The sequence below is a fragment of the Pseudonaja textilis genome, chromosome 1 (genome assembly GCF_049901715.1).
Source record: "Pseudonaja textilis isolate UNSWEBS1 chromosome 1, rPseTex1.2, whole genome shotgun sequence".
Taxonomy (NCBI): domain Eukaryota; kingdom Metazoa; phylum Chordata; class Lepidosauria; order Squamata; family Elapidae; genus Pseudonaja; species Pseudonaja textilis.
The window spans coordinates 266,308,921-266,330,830 of NC_141990.1; the positions used below are offsets into that span (position 1 = coordinate 266,308,921).

A 21,910-nucleotide genomic window follows, 5' to 3' on the forward strand; every position below is an offset into this window, starting at 1 on the left:
CAGTTTTTCCTGTGTTTTTCTGGCCAGAGAAACTTTACTGTCACATGGAGGATTTACCATGTCCAATTTCAAGCTAATTGGGCAAATAATTCTTGATTTTATGAGGGCAAGGATGATTGCTGTTATTGATATCCTGCCTTTCAAGATGGAAACCTTACCAAAACAGCTGAAAAGTAACAACAATCAGAAAAACAAAATTAAAATATAAAAATAACTGGTGTTGGGGAGGGTCCCCCATTAGTAGTAAAACTTTAGTGTGGAGGAGAGAAAGCGCAACTGGGGTGGATTTTATGCCTCGCTCCTTCCAAGGGTGTCTAGGTTAAGATGCCTCAAGCAATGGGCCCTTTGCTATAGCTCCATGCTTCAGTGGACATCAGAGTTACCAGCTGCTTTGATTTGTTACCTTGAGCTCTAATTCTAAAAACACCCAAGAGGAAAAACAAAGTACAGCCTCAGTTTTACATCAGAGATGGCTTTCGAGTCTCTTCCTTGAAGAAAATATTTGTAAAAAAAAAAGAAGAAGAAGTGGAACTTAGAAACACTGTATGCCAGGAGTATATTTTCTTGACTTTTAATATATATTTTTTAATGCTGGGAAGCATGGCATTACGCAGTTGTTTAGGAACTGTTTCTGGCACCTGAAGATGTTTCTTATTCATTCATACTTATTGAAGGGGATGAGTCTTACTACTTACTGTTTCTTACTTGAAAGCTGCTTAACCTAAGACTCCCTGGACCTGGTCAGCATTGCTGAGGATTTATCTCAGGCCCATGGGGTTTGTGGCCTTCAGAGCTGTGTCTCTTCAGGGCCTGATAGAGATAAGGAAGAGCAGTGGGTGGAGAGCATCTCACTGCAAGTGCCCAAGGGCTGGAGGCGGGTGGTAGAAAGCCCAAACATTCTTTTTGAAGCATTCAGACCCTCTGCTATTTCCTGCTTCGCTCTCATGGTTCTTCACCTGCTTTTATTTAACTGTTTCTCCATTTCAGCCTCTCGAAATCTGAGCTAGAAATTTGGCCTCTCAGACTTCGAAAATGGAAATTATTTGCTACCCTTTCATTCGTTATAGGAGACTTTTCGAGCCAAATTATTTTTAAAAAGCCATTAAAGGCTGGTTCATGGACTTAGCAAGCATCGGGTCAAACAAGGAAATGTCCAAGGATCTGTTGGGAGAGTCAAGGTATCCCTTGGTATCTCTTGGCTTATATTTCAGAAATATTTGGTTACTTTTGGGTTTTGTCACGGCACAGAAATACTCTCTCGCTTCTCCGCCCCCACACCGGTTCCCCCTTCAAGAACTGAACAGTTTCCAGCTTTCTCTTTTTATAACTGTGTGTCATGCATTTTCTTTATTTCTTTCCGGTGGTTGTTTCACGTTTTGCAGATAATCAGTGGAATAATGAATTGAAAATTTGACAGGAAAAGCTGGAGGGAGATAACAAGGACCACAACCAATCCGTTGAAACAGAAACAGCCTGGCCGGGGCACAGGGGGTGGGGGGGATCAAATCTGCCAGATTCTAGTACATTTACACCAACCCTCTTCAACTAGTACGTTCCTTATGTGAGGATTTCAATCCCCATCAACCCCTATGGATGAAGAAGTTTTAACTAAACATACTGTATCTTGAGGTCATCAGGTTAGGACAAAATGATTTACATAAATTGGATAAATCTGTTTTAACTATGGGATAAGATAGTATGTTTAACTAGGAACACTCTAATATTAAACAAGTGAGACACTGCTAGGAATGGAATGAAGACAAATGAGTGTAGGAGAATCATATTTAGATTACAGAACTCCAGATGACCACTAGATGGCAGCAAAGAGACAGGAAACATTAACTCTCAGTTACGATTCTTTGATGTTTTGCAGCCCTAATGGAGAGGTGTTGGAAGAGAGAAGTACATGTGCTACACAGACTTATAAGGAGGTCCTAACTTCCTAAACTGGACATGTTAATCACTCTAGCAGTTTCTGTATAAGGCATGTGGGGGAAAGATATGTTTTGACTTGCCTTGGAATAAGCTGTTATTAAGACAACAATCTTAAACACGTTTTGTAAGGAATAAGTGCCACTGAACTTGCTCAGATTTCTTTCTAAGTAAACATAGTGAGGAATGTATTGCAAGGAAGGCGGAACGACACAGAATCATTAAAGCTTTTTCCATCTTATCACAAAGCAATTCTGATAACAGGGCAATTCCCTTTCTGATGTTTTGTTCCTACATTTCTGTACAGAGCCAGGTTTAGTATACAGATAATGATAATCCCATGTCTAACAGGTAAGAGAAAACGTGTTCCAACTGTATTCTGCAAAGCTTAAACCTTGCCAAACCCTTGGGTTTTCTGCAAGTATGTTCAAGATAAGCTAAACCATGAGCACACAAATTCAACAAGAGCAAAGAAAATATTTCAAAACAATTTGCAGCATGGTGCAAAAATCTTGGTGAATCAGAAGGGGCTCCTTTGTCCACTGGTGCTGCTGTTATCTAACTACTACTACTATTACTATTATTATTACTACTACTACTACTACTTCTTTCTTCTTCCTAGCATATTCCCACAAGTGATCTGCTTTTCAGATCATTGACCGCCACTTTGCATGGTCGGCTGCATCTCCAGGGCGCAGGCCCATAGCTTGCATATCTTTGTTGTTTGTGTCTTGCCACCTCTGTTTTGGACACCTGCAAGGTCACTGGCCATTGACTTCTAGTTGGTAGGCAGCCTTGGCAATGGTGGAAAGTGCTGCTCTCAGGGCATGTTCATACCAGCGGAGCCAGCCTTCTCTCATCTTCTCTATAATTGGTGCCATCCCAACATGCTATTGAATGGTGTCATTTGTGATGTGATGTGGTCAAGAAGGGAGATGCCCAATATCCAACAGAGCATCCGCATTTCCATGGCATAGAGACAGCTTTCGATCCCTGTTGTTGCAGCCCAGCATTTAATGCCATACAGTGCAACAGGGTAGATGGTTGTCTTGTAAATCTTAGATTTAAGACAGGTTGGCATTCATCTGTCATATAACACACCAGTGAGTTCTCGCCAACCCATCCAGGCTGCATTCACCCTTGCTCACACCCTGCCAAGAAAAAAAAACATGTTAAAATATCTAGGATGGAGTATCATCTCGTGTGAGTTCTATAAACCTTCAGTTTCACATAAATAACCTAATCAGAGAGCATTGATCTTTTCTTAATTTGGTCTATGTTTTCCAAAATAACCCAGGACTGTAGTCATCTTTAAGTAATATTTATCCAAAATTGTAAAGTTTAGCAGTCAAGTGATTGAATATCCTTTATAGTGGAGGTCCTGAAACCCTGGTCCATGTACTGGCACCGGTCCACGGCCTGCCAGGAACTGGTCCACGCAAGCAAATAAAGCCCTATCCATGCACATGTGAAACCACAAAACTATGCCTCTATCCAGTCTATGGAAAAACTGCTCCCCATGGAACCGGTCCATGGCACCCAAAAGGTTGGGGGACACTGCTTTAGAGTAGTGTGATCAGTGGTGGGATTAAATTTTTTTCACTACTGGTTCTGTGGGCGTGGCTTGGTGGGCGTGGCAGGGGAAGGATACTGTAAAATCTCCAGTCAGAGGTGGGATTTGCCGGTTCTCCAAACTACTCAAAATTTCCACTACCGGTTCTCCAGAACTGGTCAGAACCTGCTGAATACCATCTCTGAATGTTACTCACTGCATTATTATTTATATTGTTATTTGTGCAATCCATCATATTTTTTCCTGTTTTGGGGTGTTTTCACATTTAACAAGGTACTCACTTCTTATGTTATATATATCAATTTCCCATGTGAGCCAAGACACAGGAAAATAAAAAGCTGTTCAATCAACATCCTCTAGCATGAACAGTAAAGGGATTTATATCAAATAAAATACTGGTATGCTTTCATGAGTAATAATTTTCAGATAAAAGAAAGCATCTGACAGATATTTACATGGTCTTTATACAAGTGGCAGATCTGTGTGGGAAAGGGGGAAGACTTTAAAACAACTCTGCCTTGAAGTATGTGATGATAGTCATTTTTTGTGTGGCCAAAATGTTCTACCAAAGTTTCTACTACTCTCCATACTGGAAATTTAGAGATTAGTTACAGTATCTAGTCAGGTGACCACTCACATCCAGTGCAGTGGCTCTATGGCTACTAGAAACCATCTAGTCATGCAAGATAAAATACCTAATTATCTTATGCTTATGCTTGGGGGCATGCCAGTTTCTGTTATATTCAGAGATGAGGAATGAGAGGAAAAATAATTCAATCTGGAAAGCACAAAGTTTTACAGAGTGGAGAAAAAGAAATAAGATCTTGCTTACAATATTAAATCATGGTAACTGATAGGTCAAGCAGTCCTTTATTCTATTTCTGTCTCTTTCTGGTCTAATCAGCACAGAAGTAACTTTATGTACAATGATTTGTACATTGCTATTTTAGAAATAATATGACCGAAAGAGCCACTATCACTTAGTTGGAAGGAAAGGCCTTGATACCATGTGCTCTGTGTCCTTCAAAGCCAGATGTGTTCCACATTTCTTGCCTTTAGACTCAGTTATTTTAGACAAGTTGTAATTTCAAACTTTTGTTTTTGAATGATTTCATTATTATTTATTGCTGCAATTGTATATTATTTCCTGTTATTACAAATTGCAAAAGAGATTACAATCAAACAAATAACATACAAAAAGCATTTTAAAATAAATGAAAATAAATTCAGGTATAAAATAACAAGTTCATTTTTTAAAAGTGAGGAAGAGAAGAATACCAGCTGTGTTTTTTGGACCAAGCACAAGGACAGTCTCATACTGAGCAAATGACAGTTGCCTAAAAATGAGGTTCCCAATACATGAATCATGGGAGCTAAGATGTTTCCTTCCAGAAAGCTAATAATTGGTAGTCTTGGCCAGAGTTATTTGGCCCTCCAATTATAATGACTCTATGAGCATCCCCAAATTACTTCCCTGTCCTCATGGAAACGATACAGACTTCTTCAAAACAGGCAAACTTTCCAATTTCCATTTGTGGAAACTACCTACCCATCTTGTCAGGATTTAGGTTTATTAATTCAGCCTTGACTACTCCATCATGGCATCCAGACAGTGGTTCAGAATATGCATAGTCTCTTCATATTCAGTTGTCAAGAACTTGAGCTGAATATCGTCAGTGTACTTACTGATCAGTGGTGGGATTCGAAAATTTTTACTACTGGTTCTGTAGGCATGGCTTGGTGGACATGGCAGGGGAAGGATACTGTAAAATCTCCATTCCCACCCCACGCCACCCCACTAACCTGCTTTCCAGCTCCATTCTCCTGTGCAGGGCAACAAAAGAAGGCCCAGCCGATCAGCTGGGACTCGGGAGGCAGAGAATAGATGGAGGCAGAGCCAGTCAGAGGTGGTATTTGCCAGTTCTCTGAACTACTCAAAGTTTCCACTACCAGTTCTCCAGAACTGGTCAGAACCTGCTGAATACCACCTCTGTTACTGATGACACCCAGTTCCCAAACTTTAAAAACTTCATTTAGATGCAAGGGGCAATGGCACCCCTCAACCACTCTAATGCTGTCCAATCTGAACTAAAAAAAACCAATCTCTAGGAGGATACTATAGCCAAGAGCATCAAAAGCCAATGAAAGGTCAAATGGTTAACAGAGTGCCACTCAGAGGCATAATCAGGAAACCATGCCTTCATTAAAATGATTAAGGCTACAGTGCTACAGATAGGTGAGTGAGATGACACAAAGCATGTATAAAAGGGGTGGAGCTTGTGGCATTTAAAGAAGCATTGCCCTTATTATATCTCCAACAAGATGCTGTCGTAGACAATCCTTTTCTACACAAACCTAAGTCCAATATTTATTATTTTTAGTTGTGGGTTAAGATCCATTGACATTCTAGATACAGAAATTAAGAGGGTCTCCCATTACCTAGAGTTACAGGAACTATATAAATGTGACAAATGTGCAACAAAAACTAAAATTTTCAGAGAATAATATTCTCTTGATCTACATGCCTGGTACATGGAATTTGACAAGCGGACAACAGAAATGGGTTCTCTGTGCCCTTCTAACAGCTAAAAGACAGATATTGCAACATTGAAAATATAAATTATTTATACAAAATACAATAGGTTTTTAAAAAGCATGTTAATCATATAAGTATTTATGCATATGTAGATAGAATATATAATTATATGCTTTTGAATGATGCTATATTATCATGCTATATGAATAATGTTTGAATTATATATAATTATTATATATAGAATTGTAACTGTTTATAATTGTAACAACATATTACACTTTTTTTCTGCTGTATTGTTTTTACGTACTTTTTAAAGCACTTTTATAATATATGTATTTTTGGATTTTTTTTTCCTTTTGCATTTTTTCTTTTATTATTTTAAAAGCAGTAAAATTTATGATGTCAAGAAAGATAAAACCAGATTTCAGTGTAATTTTAGTAGTCAAACCATCTCTTGCTATCAGTATTAAACTTTTCTCTGTTTAACACTTTGGCTAGCTAGAATTGGGCGCATGCAGGATGACTGAATATTGAGCTGATTATCAACATTGGTTGCCTTGTGGTTTGATTGAAAACCTGCACTTCTGCTTCACGGCTATACTAAATCCATTAGTAGTTATACAGGCAAGGAAATTCCCTCATCCTATCCCTTAATTCCAATAAACCTATAAATGTTCAAAATAAGTTAGTGCTATACTAATCCTGTGAATTTCAATAGTGAAACTGAAAAATATCATTGTGTCTCTTGATTTGTAGAAACTATTCCTACAAAGTTTTGCCATTGGTTGCTTTCCTGCCTAGGCTTAATTAATTAATGCTCTTGCTATATCTTATATTTGAGGCTGATTTTAACCATAATATTGTAATGTAGGTACTGATGAGTCAATACAAAATGCTTGCATCTACCTCTATTCGTCTTTTGACTGTAATTGGTTAAATTATTAAAAGGGACTAACTGTTTTAAATATCCCTACGCTGTCAGTGCCAAGCTAGGATCGAGAGTTGCAGTTCTGCTACAGCTGGAAGACTCCAAGCTGGGCAAAGCTGAGACCTAGCTCTATTGCGTAGATCCCACATGGGTTGCTTAGTTTGATCAAAGAGTCTGCCTGAATACTGAAAAGTCTTACGATGTCTTAAATTCTAATAAAGGTACTTGAGATAAACCTTTGTTTATAGTTGTACCATCAACGATATTTTTTTTATCAAAAGCTTGCACTAGAATTCTTATTATGCCATATCCGTCATCGGACGTTGGCAATCATGTTGGTGATCCTATTTTTATCAACAGCTGCACAAAAAAAGTGCTGTTGAGTTTTGTCCAAACCGGTCACTTAGATTTTGAAGCCATGATGTTCTTCTTCTGCCTGGACCTTGTTTGCCTTCAATCTTTCCTTGGAGGATTAAGTGAAGTATGCCGTATTTTTCTGGGTATCGCATCCCATGTCCAAAATATTCTAACTTTCGCATGTCCAAAATATTCTAACTTTTGCTGTTTTGATGATTTCTCTTGGCGTTCTCAGGCAGCTTATCATCACTTCATTTCTGAGTTTTATTTATTATTATATTTTTAACCCATCTTGATGCTTGGAATTTAGGTTGGTAGGCAAGGGAATCTCCCTTCATTTCATCCTAACAATTCTATGGTGAGACTTTGAGTCATTCCCAATATGTCAGCCAGAGTAGCGTAACTATATATTGTCCTGAGAAATTAGAAAATCATTTTGATGCCCAGAAGCCAATTCAATTTGGTATTTATCTATTTAATTCAATGTGCATGGTTGCCAATCTCATAAATGAAATTCTGGACAGCAGATAAAGTTTAACATTATACATGCAGTTTATATAAACTGCATTTCCCAACCAAATAAACCCCAAACCTATAAATCCACCGGCAGTATGGCCTCCATTTTCTCCAGCTCACCTGCCATGCTTGGGAAATGGGGAAGACAAACTTTCTTTTCCTTCCCTCATTCCCCATGAATCTTCCAAGCTCTCAAGGATTTAGTCATGAGAGGTTGGAAGAAGGGAAGTCCCACTGCAGAAATGGAGTTCATTTTGTCCATCTCTCGGTTCAATCTGGGATCTGAAAGAAAATTGTACACTCTCATTATTGGAAGTGCAAGTTGACTCTGTATGAGCTGTTCCTATTATTTGTTTATTTATATCCCATGTCTATTGTTTTTTTAATAAATAACTCAAGGCAGCGAATATATCTAATACTCCTTCCTCCTATTTTCCCCACAACAACCTTGTGAGATGAACTGTGAGAAAATGACTGTCCCAGGGTCGCCTAGCTGGCTTTCTCATGGTTAAGGTGGGGCTAGAACTCCTGGTCTCCTAGTTTCTAGTCTGGTGCCTTTAGCCAAACTGGCTCAAATAAGATTTGAAACATTTTTTTTTATCTATGGTCTGAAAGTATCTCTAAACATCATTCCTGATTCTTGGAAAAGACTTCAGGCTAGATTCTTGATATCTTGCAAATAGTGTATCTGTTTCATCTTGTACGGAAACTATTGTTTTATTGACTGCAAGCAAATAAAATAAATGTTTTTCTTGGATTTTTTTTAAAAAGGATCACATATTGGTTCTCTGCCTTTTGTTTTCCGATTTTTCCTCTCTCAGCTTTCCAGCTGACTTTCCACCCTGCATCAGCTAGCCGGCTCATAGTCTCTTTCAAACCCTTCCCCTTCTCTTTAAACTGCAACTTTACTTGCTTTATTGACAAACCTCAAGGCTTTGTTCCTAAACAATGGCAGTTGATTCACCTAAGTACATGTTGCCCTGTAGGATCCTTTGAAAAACTTTGCTTGTTCAGTTTGATCAGGTGGAGAAATCCAAAATGAGTAAGTTTGCTGAGGTCTGTGTCACCTGGCAATGCCATTATTAACAGCAAACCCCGTTCTGTACTTTAAACTCTCTTCTAAACAGGGAAAGGGAATTCATAAAGGGAATTTTAGCACACATAATATTATGGCCAGTTGTGAGTGACTAATAGAACTTACCCCAATGATCAAGGACGTATGACGTGACTTCCCACATGAAGAGAAGATCGGGAAGAGATTGGCCACTATTTGTATAATACAATATTGACTATTATTCCAGAAGAGTTTGATGAAAGATTCCAATATCAGTTTGTTTTAAGCTCTCCTGGCTCTGTTCAAACTCAGTAAATACTTTTGCCTTTAGAAAATCTGTAATGCAGAGATTGGATAGATTAGCTGAGAGGGCTGTTTGCCTGTCCTCCTGTATTCTCTAAGACATACGTGCAGAATATGCCTAGATTCAGCAGATACAAATCAGCAGTGTTGCATTAATTTCAACAGAGACATACCAGCCCACACCCACTCAAGGTTGGCTCATGGACAGAGGAACAGCTCATTCTCTTGCCAACCAAGAGAAATCGGCAATATCCTTATTCTGTCCCCCACTTTCCATAAAATGCACTGTTGGATTGCTGACAAAGGCAGAACTTTTTCCTACTACACCGGGAATGATCCTACCCCAGAATGTTTTTTAATACATTCAAAGGAAGTTGAGAGCCCTCACCCCATGGAATTAAATGTCTCCTTTTATCATTGAGGAGGAGGTTCTCATTGCTTTGGAGAAGACAGCCAACAAGATAGGGAAAATGTGAGTCATTTAAAGTCTAGTCGATTTAAATTAGTCTTCCAAGCAAATTCCCTGCCAGGTAATTTGTGGCCTAGAAGCCTCTGAAATAGTTGATCAGACTGTTGAATGATTCATCAATAAAAAGCAGAAGAAAGATAAGGAGCAACTTTTCAGGCAGCCCAAATTAGCTGGAATCGGAAAATAAACTCTGTGCTACTGTCTCAAATTGTGATTTTTTTAAAAATGTGCAAAGAATATAGTATTTGATTCTAGAAATGTATTACCTAATTAATTGAATAGGGGTTTTGTTCATTAGTTCTTAAAAGTATTTCAGCCAAGCATGTGATAGTCATTGAACTGGTTTTATTTGCTCACAATTTCAGAAACGGATCCAAAGGAGCAGCCCTGTAGTAATTGGGAAGGAATAAACCCAGCCCTGCAAGCAATAAAAGTGAGGAAAGATACATTTCACAATGAAGCTGAAATGGCTTTATCCAGTTTTACCCTGTGAGTCACGTCAGCAGTTGCCAGAAGCAACCAGAAAAACAGAATACTGAAATCCAGAGAAGAAGAAAAAGTCCATGTTTTTGAACTGATATCATTATTTTCTTGATCTGAAGCAACTTCTGCATAGTTTTCAGCTTTTAGTTTACCAGTTGTAATTTTTTCAAGCTTGACTCTGACATTTGTGATCTTACAGCTTTTCTTTAAATAACATGAGCATAAACAAAATGATCAGGAACATTCATGAATCCTGTTGGTTGATGTCGAATGGCCTCTATTGGTTAAATACAATAAGACTTATAGCTCTTGCAGCAACCCTGCTCACTAAATTATTCATGTATTTTATATTGCGGATCTATAGTTAAAACACGTGGTATTCAGCAGATTCTGACCAGTTCTGGAGAACTGGAAGTAGTAGTTCAGAAAACTGCAGATACCACCTCTGACTGGAGATTTTACAGTATCCTTCCCCTGCCATGCCCACCAAGCCACGCCCACATAACTGGTAGTAGAAACATTTGAATCTCACAAGATTATTTATTTAATGGGGGTTTATAGCAAAAGCAGGACTCATCAATCAGGTACTACAATAGCAGAGATGTCTAGATGAAAATAATAGCTTCTATTACAAGAAAATTACAAGATTTGTTTCTTCTAGTTCTAGTTCAGCATCTAGGTGCTAAATGCTAGGACTATATGGGCTTTGGCGCAGTCTCTAAAACTGTTTTAGAGCATACGGGAGCATGAACATGACACCTTTGTGTAGCACTTTAAAACAGCCATATCTTTTTCCAAGAATCCTATGCTTAGAAGAATCATCTAAAGTCTGGAACAGAAGTGCTGTGCTGCCAACTAAATGAAACATACTGGAAAGGAGATCAAGCATCTGTCCCTAAACTCAGAATTTCCAGACTACATCAACAATTAATTATGGAAGTCACAGTCCCAAGAAATTTGGAAAATACTATGTTGAAGGAAGAGTCTCTTAAAGAATGGATTGTCTTTCGTTAAACATGCCAGAGAGACATTGTATATCACAATCTTTTGATACTGTATACAGGGGTGGGCTTCAAAAATTTTAGCAGTGTTCTCTGCCCGGTTGCTCAGTGGGCGTGGCCATGGTGGGTGTGGCCTAGTCAGCCTCCTGCACCATGGCGGTGGGGGGTGTTTTTGCCCTTCTCGGACTTCGAGGATTTCCTTGAGCCCCCGGGAGGGTGGAAACAGCCTCCCTGGGCTCTGGAGGCTCTTTGGAAGCTGGAAATGGGCCCATTTCTGGCCTTCCCGAACTTCCGGGAGGCCCGTTTTTCACCCTCCCTGAACCTCCACACATGCCCTGCATCCAAAATGGGCCGCATGGGAGAAGCAGTGTGGAATGGGTGAGGCCAGCCAGGAGTGGGATTTGGGGGTTCTCCAAACTGCACAGAATTTTAGCTAGGAGCTCTCCCAAACCCCTAGCAGTGCACCCCTGACTGTATAGCATTACACATTCAAGTGTTTTCCAGTTCCTCTTATAAACATTTAGAGTAAAGGTAGTCTTTGATTTGCAACCATTTAATTAACAGCTATTCAAAGTTACTAAAAATGTAACTTACAATTGGTTCTTACACTTACAACTATTGCTATCTTCCCACAGTCACATGATCAAAATTTGCACGCTTTTCTCTCTCTCTCTCTCTCTCTCACACACACACACACATATATATGCGTGCAAGGGCTAAATAGATTAATGACATATAAAGGCAAAGATCTCTGAAATGGTAGCTTAATGCTCTGACGATGTCATAGGCTGATGAAAGCTTAGTAAGTACATTAAATGTAATTTTAAGCTCCAGACATCACAGGATGTCTGGTTTCTTCTTTTACATACATACACACACACACACACAACACACACACACACTCACATACATACACACAATGGGGTCACATGATTACTGTTTACAATCTTTCCAGGGGACTTCCAACAAGCAAAGTCAATGGATGAAGCCAAATTCACTTAATGATCACAGTGGTTCACTTAACGGCCATGGCAAAAAAACTTGTAAAATCGGATGGTACTCGCTTAACAACCACATCACTTAGCAATAGACACTCCAATCCCAGTTGTGGTCATAAGTCAAGGACTACCTGTATATTCTACCAAACTCTTCACTTTAGGAAAAGAATGAATAAACCCAATAAAAAATAGGTTCTGTTCAGACCATTGATCTTATTATATTTTCCTGATTAATAATAATGTTAATTGTGGTGCCTCAAAATGGAACCAAAACCTATGGCTGTCGAATAGGCCCTAGGCTTCTGTAGGAGGATCAAATCCAGAGCCTAACATTATCTGCTGCATCACTGCAAATTGCAGTTTTAAGTTGAAGGTTGTTCCCCTTTCTTTTGATGTTGAGCAATATAAAAATTGCACAGATCTCTTAGATTTAAATGCACAGAACATTGCTTGAGGGAAGAGCACAAGAGCTCTGTAGGGGTATTGGTACCACATGCACTTAATTCCAGATTGCACTGGGACAATGATTCATCATTAACCCAATGCTGTGTAAAGAACCATTGCTGTTCAGTGACAGACAATTTGTGTTCAAGGCAACAGGCGGCATTTTCAGGGGCCCATGTCAACAGGATCCAGAGAGGCTCTTTTAACAACGTCCCCCTGGCCCTTGTTCTCCTTCCCAGTCACAACTGTTGCTACAGCTACCAAAATCGTTATTAACATTGCAAATGAAGTCTTGGTGGGTGGGGGAAATGTCTTGCCGTCTTTGGATTACCTGTCAGGGAGGCTTAAATCAGAAATAGAGCCTCCTTTGATGGGGCAGCCCATCCTTTTAAGTGGAGAGGGCAGAGGCAGCAAGCCATTCCTCTGGATAAACATTTGAGATTTTGTGGAAACAGTCAGAGGCGGAGTGGGGGGGCGGGGAATCCCAAACCTAATTTTCAGCCCTTTCAGGAACCGTTGAATGGCAAGGAAAATTCCACCGAGGAACACAAGGTCTCCAGGGAACTGCTGTGACCTATTTAAGGCAAAAGTCTTGGGGTGGGGGGTTGAGAGAGAGAGAGAGAGAGAGAGTATGTGCAGAGGGGAAAGGAGAAACGTAGCCGCTTTTTTAAAATGCAAAAGTTGTTTAACCAGATTCTCCTGTCCTGACAGAACATGGTGATTTTGCAAGGCCGAAGCTCTGGATATTTTCCCCAATGGTTTACTTTTTCTTCCAAGATATTCCACCCTTGGCAATAGTCTGTAAACACAAATAATTCAACTTGCACTGCTCCTCTCGTTTAAATGACAGCTTGCTATTTAATGGTGGAGTAACTGGCTCCTAAAAATCACCAAAGTCCCCTTCGCACAACACAGCCAGCCCAGGGATTCCCCTCCCACTTGACTCACATTCTCCCTTTGGCATTACAGGAACCAGGATGACTGGGTCGATTTCCCCCCCGCCCACCCCCAGCTAAATCTGCATTGCTGTTCTGTTTAAAAGAAGGCTGGGGGGACTATAGGGGCAACTGATACAAGGACCTAGCCCAGGAGATCCTTTGTTCGGTACAGTGGGGGTTTTGTTCCCCCCAAAGATGTGTGGCCTTCAGCTTCCAGAGTTTGCCTGCCAGCATGAGTTGAAGTTCAAACATCTTAAAAGAGTCTGGGTTTTAAAAAATACTGGCTTAGCCGAAACAAGATCAGTTCAGTTGGGAACAAATCTAAACCCATCTGGGTTAATTGGTAAGAAACTTTCAGAGTTTGGGAGTTTATACAACACTGTCTTCCCAATGTGGGAAGTTAGCACCCACCCCTCTCCTAGAAGAATGAAATGTCCTGGGAAATATTAAAAAGGCAGAATATTTCCCCTAAAGAGAGTAGAAACTCAGAAGCAGAAACTCACCTCAGAGAGGCAGAAACTCAGCCCCATCTTTGCTAATGGGCCGTTAAAGCCTAGGGTTAGAGTATTTTACATAATAAAGGCCTCTACCCATTTCACCACTTGGCCTGGGAAGATTGTATCAGCCAACACTCAGGTGAAGCCATGTGGTCCAGACTAAGCCTACAAAGTTAGTTAAGACCCCCGCCTCTGGGAGTCTGACAGCCAATGGGATACATTTCTTGCACAGGAACAGGAAACACTAAGGTGGGGCCCTAAGAGAGGGTATATAAGGGTCTCTCAGCATCTTGGCCCTCTCTTCTCTTTTCACCTTGAAGCATGTGATCATCCTTTTCACTTTGGAGCTCCAAGCCATGTGGTCCTGTCCACCATTAAACCATCTTTCCAAGCAGCCTCGATGTTTCCAGTGTATATTTCCCACTTGGAACTGAACCCAGAAGGATAATTCTTCCAACACCCAGTAAGGATGTCACATAAATAAGGCCAAAGAGCTGGGAGCACATTTGCAGAAAAGAAAATACTAAAATCTCTGAAGCAGGTTTTTAAGCTGCACCCCCACTGCAGGATAGTGAAGCAAGGAAACACTTATTGCATGAGTGATGTCCACTCACCCGTGACATTCAGCCCTCTGTTTCTACGCCTGGTGCTTTAAAAGAGCGCTTTCTGATCTTCAGTTTGTCATGATTTTATTCTTTCTCTTGGCTCACTCTCTCCATATCTCCTTCCTTTCCTATTATCTGCTGGCCACACGGAAGCAAGCGGCTCCATAGATCAGACCCTACTCCTGATGAAGGGAAAAACGTCCTTCCAGCCAAGTTCAACCTCTTGTTTTCCTGACAGCGATGGAGAATTAGCTTGCCATGGCTTTTCTCCTGGGTTTTTTGTCAACTATGTTCTTTTACATCCTTTAAAGAAATAGATGATACTGACTCACAACACAAGAATTTCTGGTTTCCCTAAAGTACTTTAAAGTGAAGTCCTGACTCAAGAAGACAGTTCCCTGATAATAATAAGTAAGTCTAAAAAGGTTTTTTCTTTTACAAAAAGATAAAATAAAGGCATTTGCTTCTCAAGTTGTTTTTCAAGCTGAATCTTTCCTGATTTGGAGCCCAAATAGGCTGTAATATCATTCTCCTGCTACAGGAAATAATTAAAATGTTACTATAGGTGATAATATCCCTCTTCTTTTCTATTTCCCTAGTGTAAACAATCTTTTTAAAATTACACACACACAAGCACACAGAGTCATAGCTGGTGAGATAGGAACCAGCGCTGCTTAGACCAGAATAACTATCTAAATATGAAGACTTCCAATCCTGAAAGAATGGCCAAGACTCAGATGACCAGAAACAGCAAGAGGAAAATATCTCTTAAGATTTGTAGGCTTGATTTCTGTGTTCTACATCAGGCAAATATTCTATGTATAGATGATTTATTTTTCTCTGCCATAAAGCAATTGATCTAGCAACAATGTCATTGTTAAGTAGTTCCTAAACACAGGTTTAAATTCTGGAGCAATATAAATTTGTAGTCAGACTTGACCTGAAGTCTGATATGAAAAAGTCAGGACACCAGAATATACTATGCATATTTTTAAGCAATTGTTGCCAAGAGATTGTACTGCAAAATTATTTTAATCAGAGATACAAAGGAGGTTCCAGCATAAATGTTATTTAAGTCTGACATTGTAAAAATGAACAATAATGAAGCGAAATGAAGAGGGAAGGGGAGGGACATCATAGTTTCATTTAGTGTCATCATTGCAAAGCAAGTGCAGTTGGTAAACTTAAGATATCAAGGACCATCAATGCTACATGGGCTGCAAGTTGAAAATCTAATTTCATAAATAGGGTGCTTATGCAATGCTTGAAATACTTGATAGGAAACTTTGCTTAAAGCTATTCAGTAGAATTAAAATAGAATGCCCTGTTTAGCAACCACAACTGGGACCTGAGCTTGGTCTTTAAGTGAACCTGTCACCAAGTGAAACAGATTAGACTTTTATTTTACTTAAAGCTTTTCTTTGCTTCACAAACTTGTGACGGTGGTAAAAATGAGGACTGGTTGCAAAATTACTTTATCACCATTATAACTGCAAACAAGTATAAGGCAGTTACTGAACAAAGACTATAATTTGTTTAATCAGTGCATTTATAAAGCACACACATGCACACACACACACACACACACACATATATATATATACAGAGACATATGATTACTCAAATATTGCATAATTTTCTTTTTTCCCTCTTTCTTATAATCATATAGCAGTGAACTCAGAAGTTTTGCACATTGCTAGTTTTAGAAAAGTAGATCAGGCAAAAGTAGATCTGAATGCATCACTTCAAAGGATCTTTTTCCAAAAAGTTTTGGATGGGATATTCTTTCTTTGCTCCATCCAGAGTTAAGGATATGTCCATTTACTTTTAAGTCAATGCTTGCTCCAGAACTTCCATGCTCTGTGTTTACCCCCTAATGCCAAGCTTTCCATCATCTATAACACTACAGGAAACTCTTTCAAAGACTGCCTCTTAATCAGGAAGGCTCACAGACAAAACACTGATTAGAAGCAGAGGAACACCTTGGGTCAATGAAGAAATGCCAAGAGAAGGGCTTTGCGTCAGCAATCTCGGCTTTCTAAGTGATGTTTATGTTATCTTCCAAGAGTTAGCAATGGGGATTCCCAGCCCAGCTATGTACACCAAAATAATTATATCTACTGTAATCTACTGCCAGTTATATTAACAGTCAGCTATTTCTTGCTAGCATATACTGTCCAACATTGCCTAGAGAAAAGTAGGCAAAAAACTTGACTCCTAGTACCGTCACCTAGTGTTTGTGATATATCATGCTTCTTATCCCCTTCAGCCGATTGAGGAATCCAGGACCAATTCAATCCCAAAAGGGAACTTTGAATGTGATTGTTAGGTGTTCCTCTCACCTTGGCAAATAAGCTTGTAAAATGCACTAATCCCCTCAAATGTTTAATGCCTGTCTTTGGTGTAACTCCCTTCAAAACAGCCTCCTTTAAAATAAAATAAAAATTAAATCCAGGCCACTTAAAATCCAGGCCACTTAAAAGCACAACTATAATGACGTGAGAAAATACATGAACAAAGCTGAATACCATATATATATATATATATATATGAACAAAGCTGAATATATATATAGGTGTGGCCCACTCATGAAATAGTGATAGATTAAGAAAAGGTAGGCCTTTTTTTCCTTTTATGATTGCACTTTAATGATTGCACGAAAACATTTGGAAATGGTGCAGCGACAGCTGACCTGAAAGTGCAGATAGGCCCAAATCAAATGTGTCAGCACAGCCATTTGTCTGCCTTTCTGACACTTTTATGGCATTTTTCTGATTCATTTTTAAACCCAACCAAGCTTTCAGGACAGGAACAGCCTGGATTGCTTATCAAAGGCCTGAATTGATTGATTCCCAAGGACTTTTTATAAGGCTGCAGGCTTTTTAGCCCCAAAGTGAACAAACTAGGCCGAAGCCTTTGCCCTTCATGTACTGTATGTTGTGTGGATTTCAAGCTTTGGGAACATTGATGGCCAGATGGGTTTTCCTGCTTCTTCACCATGTTCAGAAAGCAAACACCAGTCATTTTCCCTTTCTGTAGGCAATTCTTGGAGAACACAGGATTTACATTTGCATGAGCAAACAATATCAGGGGTCATAGACATGGAAGGAATTAGAAGGCATTTTAGAGATGGTTTCTGCAGAGTTAGGCAACAAAATATTTGGCATGGAACATGGAAAAGCAGACAGAGAATTGTCTTTTTGTATTAGATATGGAGTGAGCTCCTAACCTGGAGAAACCATTTGTGGTTTGTCCTTTCCCTGGGGTACGCAGAAAATGCAGTGATCCCACTGTTTCATTTAATTCCAAAATTCCACTTTGGACAATTGAACAAAATTTAATTGGACAAAACTTTAATGGTCAAAATGAACAAAAATTGATTGGACACTGGACAAAAATCCCACACTGGACAATATATGTTCCAGTTTATATTTGCCTGTTTTCTTTAATGTGAATTTTTATAAGAGTTTGATTGCACTAGATCTGATGCTTGCAGGCACGTGGGCAGGATCTTTAGAAGGCTACACATTGTTCTGTAGCATGTTTATTAAGCTGAGCTGTCTATTTTATTTCATTTTGGAGCTCTCTTATATAATAGCATTTCATTTCTTGCATAGAATAATTCCCAAAAAATTCTCTCCCCCACCCCACCCCAATGAACTGGCAGGCATTATACTTCAGGGTGAGAATTTAATTGTATACAGATAAATAGTACTTACTAATTTCACACAAAAAAGGGGGCTGCCAAAAATGTCACTTTAAATCCAGTTTCTGGATCCATCTGCAATGTTCTTTCCTCTCGGATCTTAGCAATAGGGCTGTGTCCTCCAGTAGAAATAAAAAAAATAGTTTGACTAGCAATGATGACATTGCAATTATGTAATTATAGGAATATTTCCAGAAAATAGTTTTAGAAGCAACTTTTTTTTTTAATTTTTCAGCTGGGGCACACTTTCCTTTAAAAGGCTTTCAAGGAATGCAGGAGACATGGCTGATGATGCAATGACTGTCTCTGCAACAGATAAAAATTTCAGCACATTTCCCCCCATTGGAGGGAGATTTACTGCAACAACTTAAACTATATGATAAACACAGAATCATGCCATCAAAAAAAAACATATTGTCCTTGTTTTGTCCTTGAATTTCAATGGCATGATTCTGAGGGGTTTGGAGGGCTGCCAAAATGGAGCTTGTGGGGTCAAATGCAGTTTGTGGAGATGGAAGATGGGTTATTTATCCATGCGTGAAAGTGAATAATACATGCTCTACCAAAAATAACCATTCTATAAAGAATGGTCATCCATGAAGTACACTTTCTGGACAAGTGTGCAGGTAGGAGGGATGCATTTAAAATGGTTGCCAGAAAATTGAAACTATCTCCCTTGTTGATCACTATATATGACTAGGTATATAATTTAATGCTTTATAGGTATTCCTTGTGGCTATATTGAAAATGGTATATTAAATACAGAAAAGGAGATAACATTCTTTTCTGTGGGAAAATCATTTTGCTTTCCTGGAAAATAAACCTGGAACTTACTGATCCATGGCTTTTGTATGTTCACAGGCAATAAAAGGAGTGTGGCTTGGAATATGCAGTTCATTTCAATCTAGAACAGGTGAATCTTTTTGTTGTGATGTGCCAAAAGTGCACTCATGCGCACGTGCCAGCACCCACAATGCAATGTGCCTCCCCACCGCACATGCATGCACAACATCCCGACACCCCCTTATCTGCACTGTGCATGTGCGCGCCTCGCAGCTGATTTTCGGCCCGTTTGAGGCCTTTTTCACCTGGGGACTCCTGGGGACTCCCAGGGAAATACCAGAAGTGACAAAACAGGCCCATTTTTCGGCCTCCAAAGGCTGCAGAAGCTTCCCTCGAGCCCCCGGGAGGGCAAAACAGCCTCCCCTGGGCTCCAGAGGCCCTCCGGAGGCTGAAAACGATCACTTCTGGTATTTCCAGAAGGCCCGTTTTCAGCCTCCCAAAGCTGCAGAGGCTTCCCTCAAGCCTCTGGGAGGTCGAAAATGGCCTCAAACAGGCTGAAAATCTTCTGGGAGGCATGCGCATGCACAGTGCAGGTAAGTTTGGCTGGGGCTCGCGTGCCCGCACAAATGGCTCTGCGTGCCACCTGTGTCATGCGTGCCATAGGCTCGCCATCACGGATCTAGAACATACATTCCTTTAATACAGTTTCCAATGGAGTGAGAAAGACTATTTTTATGAGAAGTGGGGAAAGCTAGACTTCCTTGGCTGTAGGAGAGAATGACATTTAACAACTCTATCAGCATTTAATAGAATAAAACAATTTTTTTTTCAATGAAACGAAAATGTAAATACTATACATTGTATATTCCCAACAGTAAATTTTAGCTTTAGTTCAAGAGCGTGGGAGAAGGAATATATGAGAAAGCAACACTGATGTGTTGAATAAAAGTATTGCAACAGTTCTTCTCATACTTGCTGATTCCTTAAAACAGTGTGCATAGAGTTCCCAGTAAGTCCTCATCTGATTTCAAAGACCAAATTACATGTGAAACTTAAAGACCATTTGCAGATTGCTTGTGATGCCACAGAAGATTTATTTATTGGTATCCTGAATTCATTACAATTCAAGGAAGTGAACATACTCTTTCCTCCTCCTCCTTTCCCTACAACAACAACAACCCTGTAAGGTGAATTGGGCTGGGAGAGAGTGACAGGCCTAAAGTTACCCATTTGGCTTTCATGGCTAAGGTGGGACTAGAACTCAGAGTCTCCTGGTTTCTAGTTTGATGCCTTCACCACTAGACCAAACTGGCTCTCAGATTAAAAAAGGTTCTTAATGTAAGATTCTCCATATTCTTGCCACTTTCATATGAGATGTCAGAGATGCAGTCTGTAACGCAAGGACATTATTACTTATTCTGCATTTCCAACTAAATGTGCTGTTAGTGATTTCCATATCTATTGCTTTGGTCAGAGACAGCCCAGAAGACAACAGCAAGACCTGGCCTTTAGGATTGGCTGTCTAACATTGAAGAATCAGCAACAATGGAAAAATTATGATATTCATAGCATAGTGTAACCAAATTCAAACAAAAAAGTGAACTTATATTTATATCACACATCAAGCCAAGCCAAGACACTTAGAAAAAAGTGTTTTTGAAGAAAAAAGAAAAACTGTTTAAAAATAATTGCGATCAAAATGATCCAAATAAAAACAAGCAAGTATCACAGAAGTCCAAAGTATAGTGTAAAAATATTCAAGCAGCAGTTAGCATCTAGGAAAAAAGGGCAACAGGGAGGAAAAAGAGAAGAAGGCTACCAGAATGTTAATTTTATTTGATATATTTTGCTTTTTTTAAATAAAAAAAATATTTATATAACCATCTTATTTCCATCTCAACCTTAACCCCAGTGTAATGCTCATTCTTTTCCTTGTCCTTTCCTTTCTTTTGTTGCTTGTTTTACTTAATTAAAAAGAGAAAGAGAATAGAGTGGAGGAAAAACAATCGCAATAAGAAAAATTGTTCCGCTCTGTCTTCCATGTTGCTTTTTAGCTCTGTGTGTGACATTCGGTGTAGGTTGAAAATGGGTTTAAGTAAATGGTCCTCTCTACCCAGTTCCACCCCCTGCCCTACCAGGCAATATAGAAAATCATAGAAAAAGGAGTTTAAGAAATTCAAAGTGGAGAGAAACTGTTCCCCAGTAAGAATACACAAGTCATTTGTGTATCAGAACCAGTTTCATTTTAGCAGGTTAAGCAAATACAATATAACCATTCTGTCCCTTGACTTGCCTCAAGGCCTCAAAACATATTTTAAAAGGCCCAATCCATTCTGGGTGCTGGTCAAGGAGGATAGATGGTGGCTCCCATGTGGTCCTTGAGTCACACTTTGCACTTCTATGATATTAACACTGGAAGCAAAACCAGGATAAAAGATTGGTCAGACACAAGTCACTATTCACTTTTCCAAATAAATACAGATAGTCTTTGACTTACAACTATTTGTTTAGTGCCTGTTGTTTAGCACTGAAAAAGTGAATTATGACCATTTTTCACATTTATGATTGGTCATGTGATCAAAATTCAGAAGTTTGGCAACTGACTCAGATTTATGACACTTGTAGTTTCCTTTTGCTACCTGTCAATGGACAAGCCAGATTCACTTAACAACCATGTTACTAACTTAACAACTGCAGTGATTCACTTAACAATTCTGGCAAACAAGATCATAAAATGGAGGTGGGGGGGGGATTGGAATCACTTAACAACTGTTTTACTTAGCCACA

General features: G+C 39.4%; 1 protein-coding gene and 1 long non-coding RNA gene across 13 annotated transcripts in view; one reads left to right on the forward strand and one right to left on the reverse strand.

Moving 5' to 3' along the window:
* Nucleotides 1–21,910, forward strand: part of RAD51B (RAD51 paralog B) — a 329,833-nt gene that overhangs the window by 307,599 nt on the left and 324 nt on the right. For 11 of the 12 annotated variants that reach the window (XR_015741000.1, XM_087921704.1, XM_087921703.1 and 8 more), the window contains one exon: nucleotides 10,034–10,398. The exons of the other annotated variant lie outside the window; for it this stretch is intronic. Coding sequence is in view for 10 of the 11 variants with exons in the window: in XM_087921704.1 (XP_087777830.1) it covers nucleotides 10,034–10,161 (128 nt within the window). In the remaining variant the exon portion in view is untranslated. Of the gene's footprint in view, nucleotides 1–10,033; nucleotides 10,399–21,910 lie in introns of those variants that run through there. 12 annotated transcript variants of the gene reach the window in all.
* Nucleotides 1,117–14,902, reverse strand: LOC148128191 (uncharacterized). Its single transcript, XR_015741005.1, has 4 exons — nucleotides 14,644–14,902; nucleotides 9,044–9,232; nucleotides 7,963–8,124; nucleotides 1,117–3,083 (listed from the first exon to the last, which is right to left on the reverse strand). It is a non-coding gene; the product is annotated as an uncharacterized LOC148128191 (long non-coding RNA).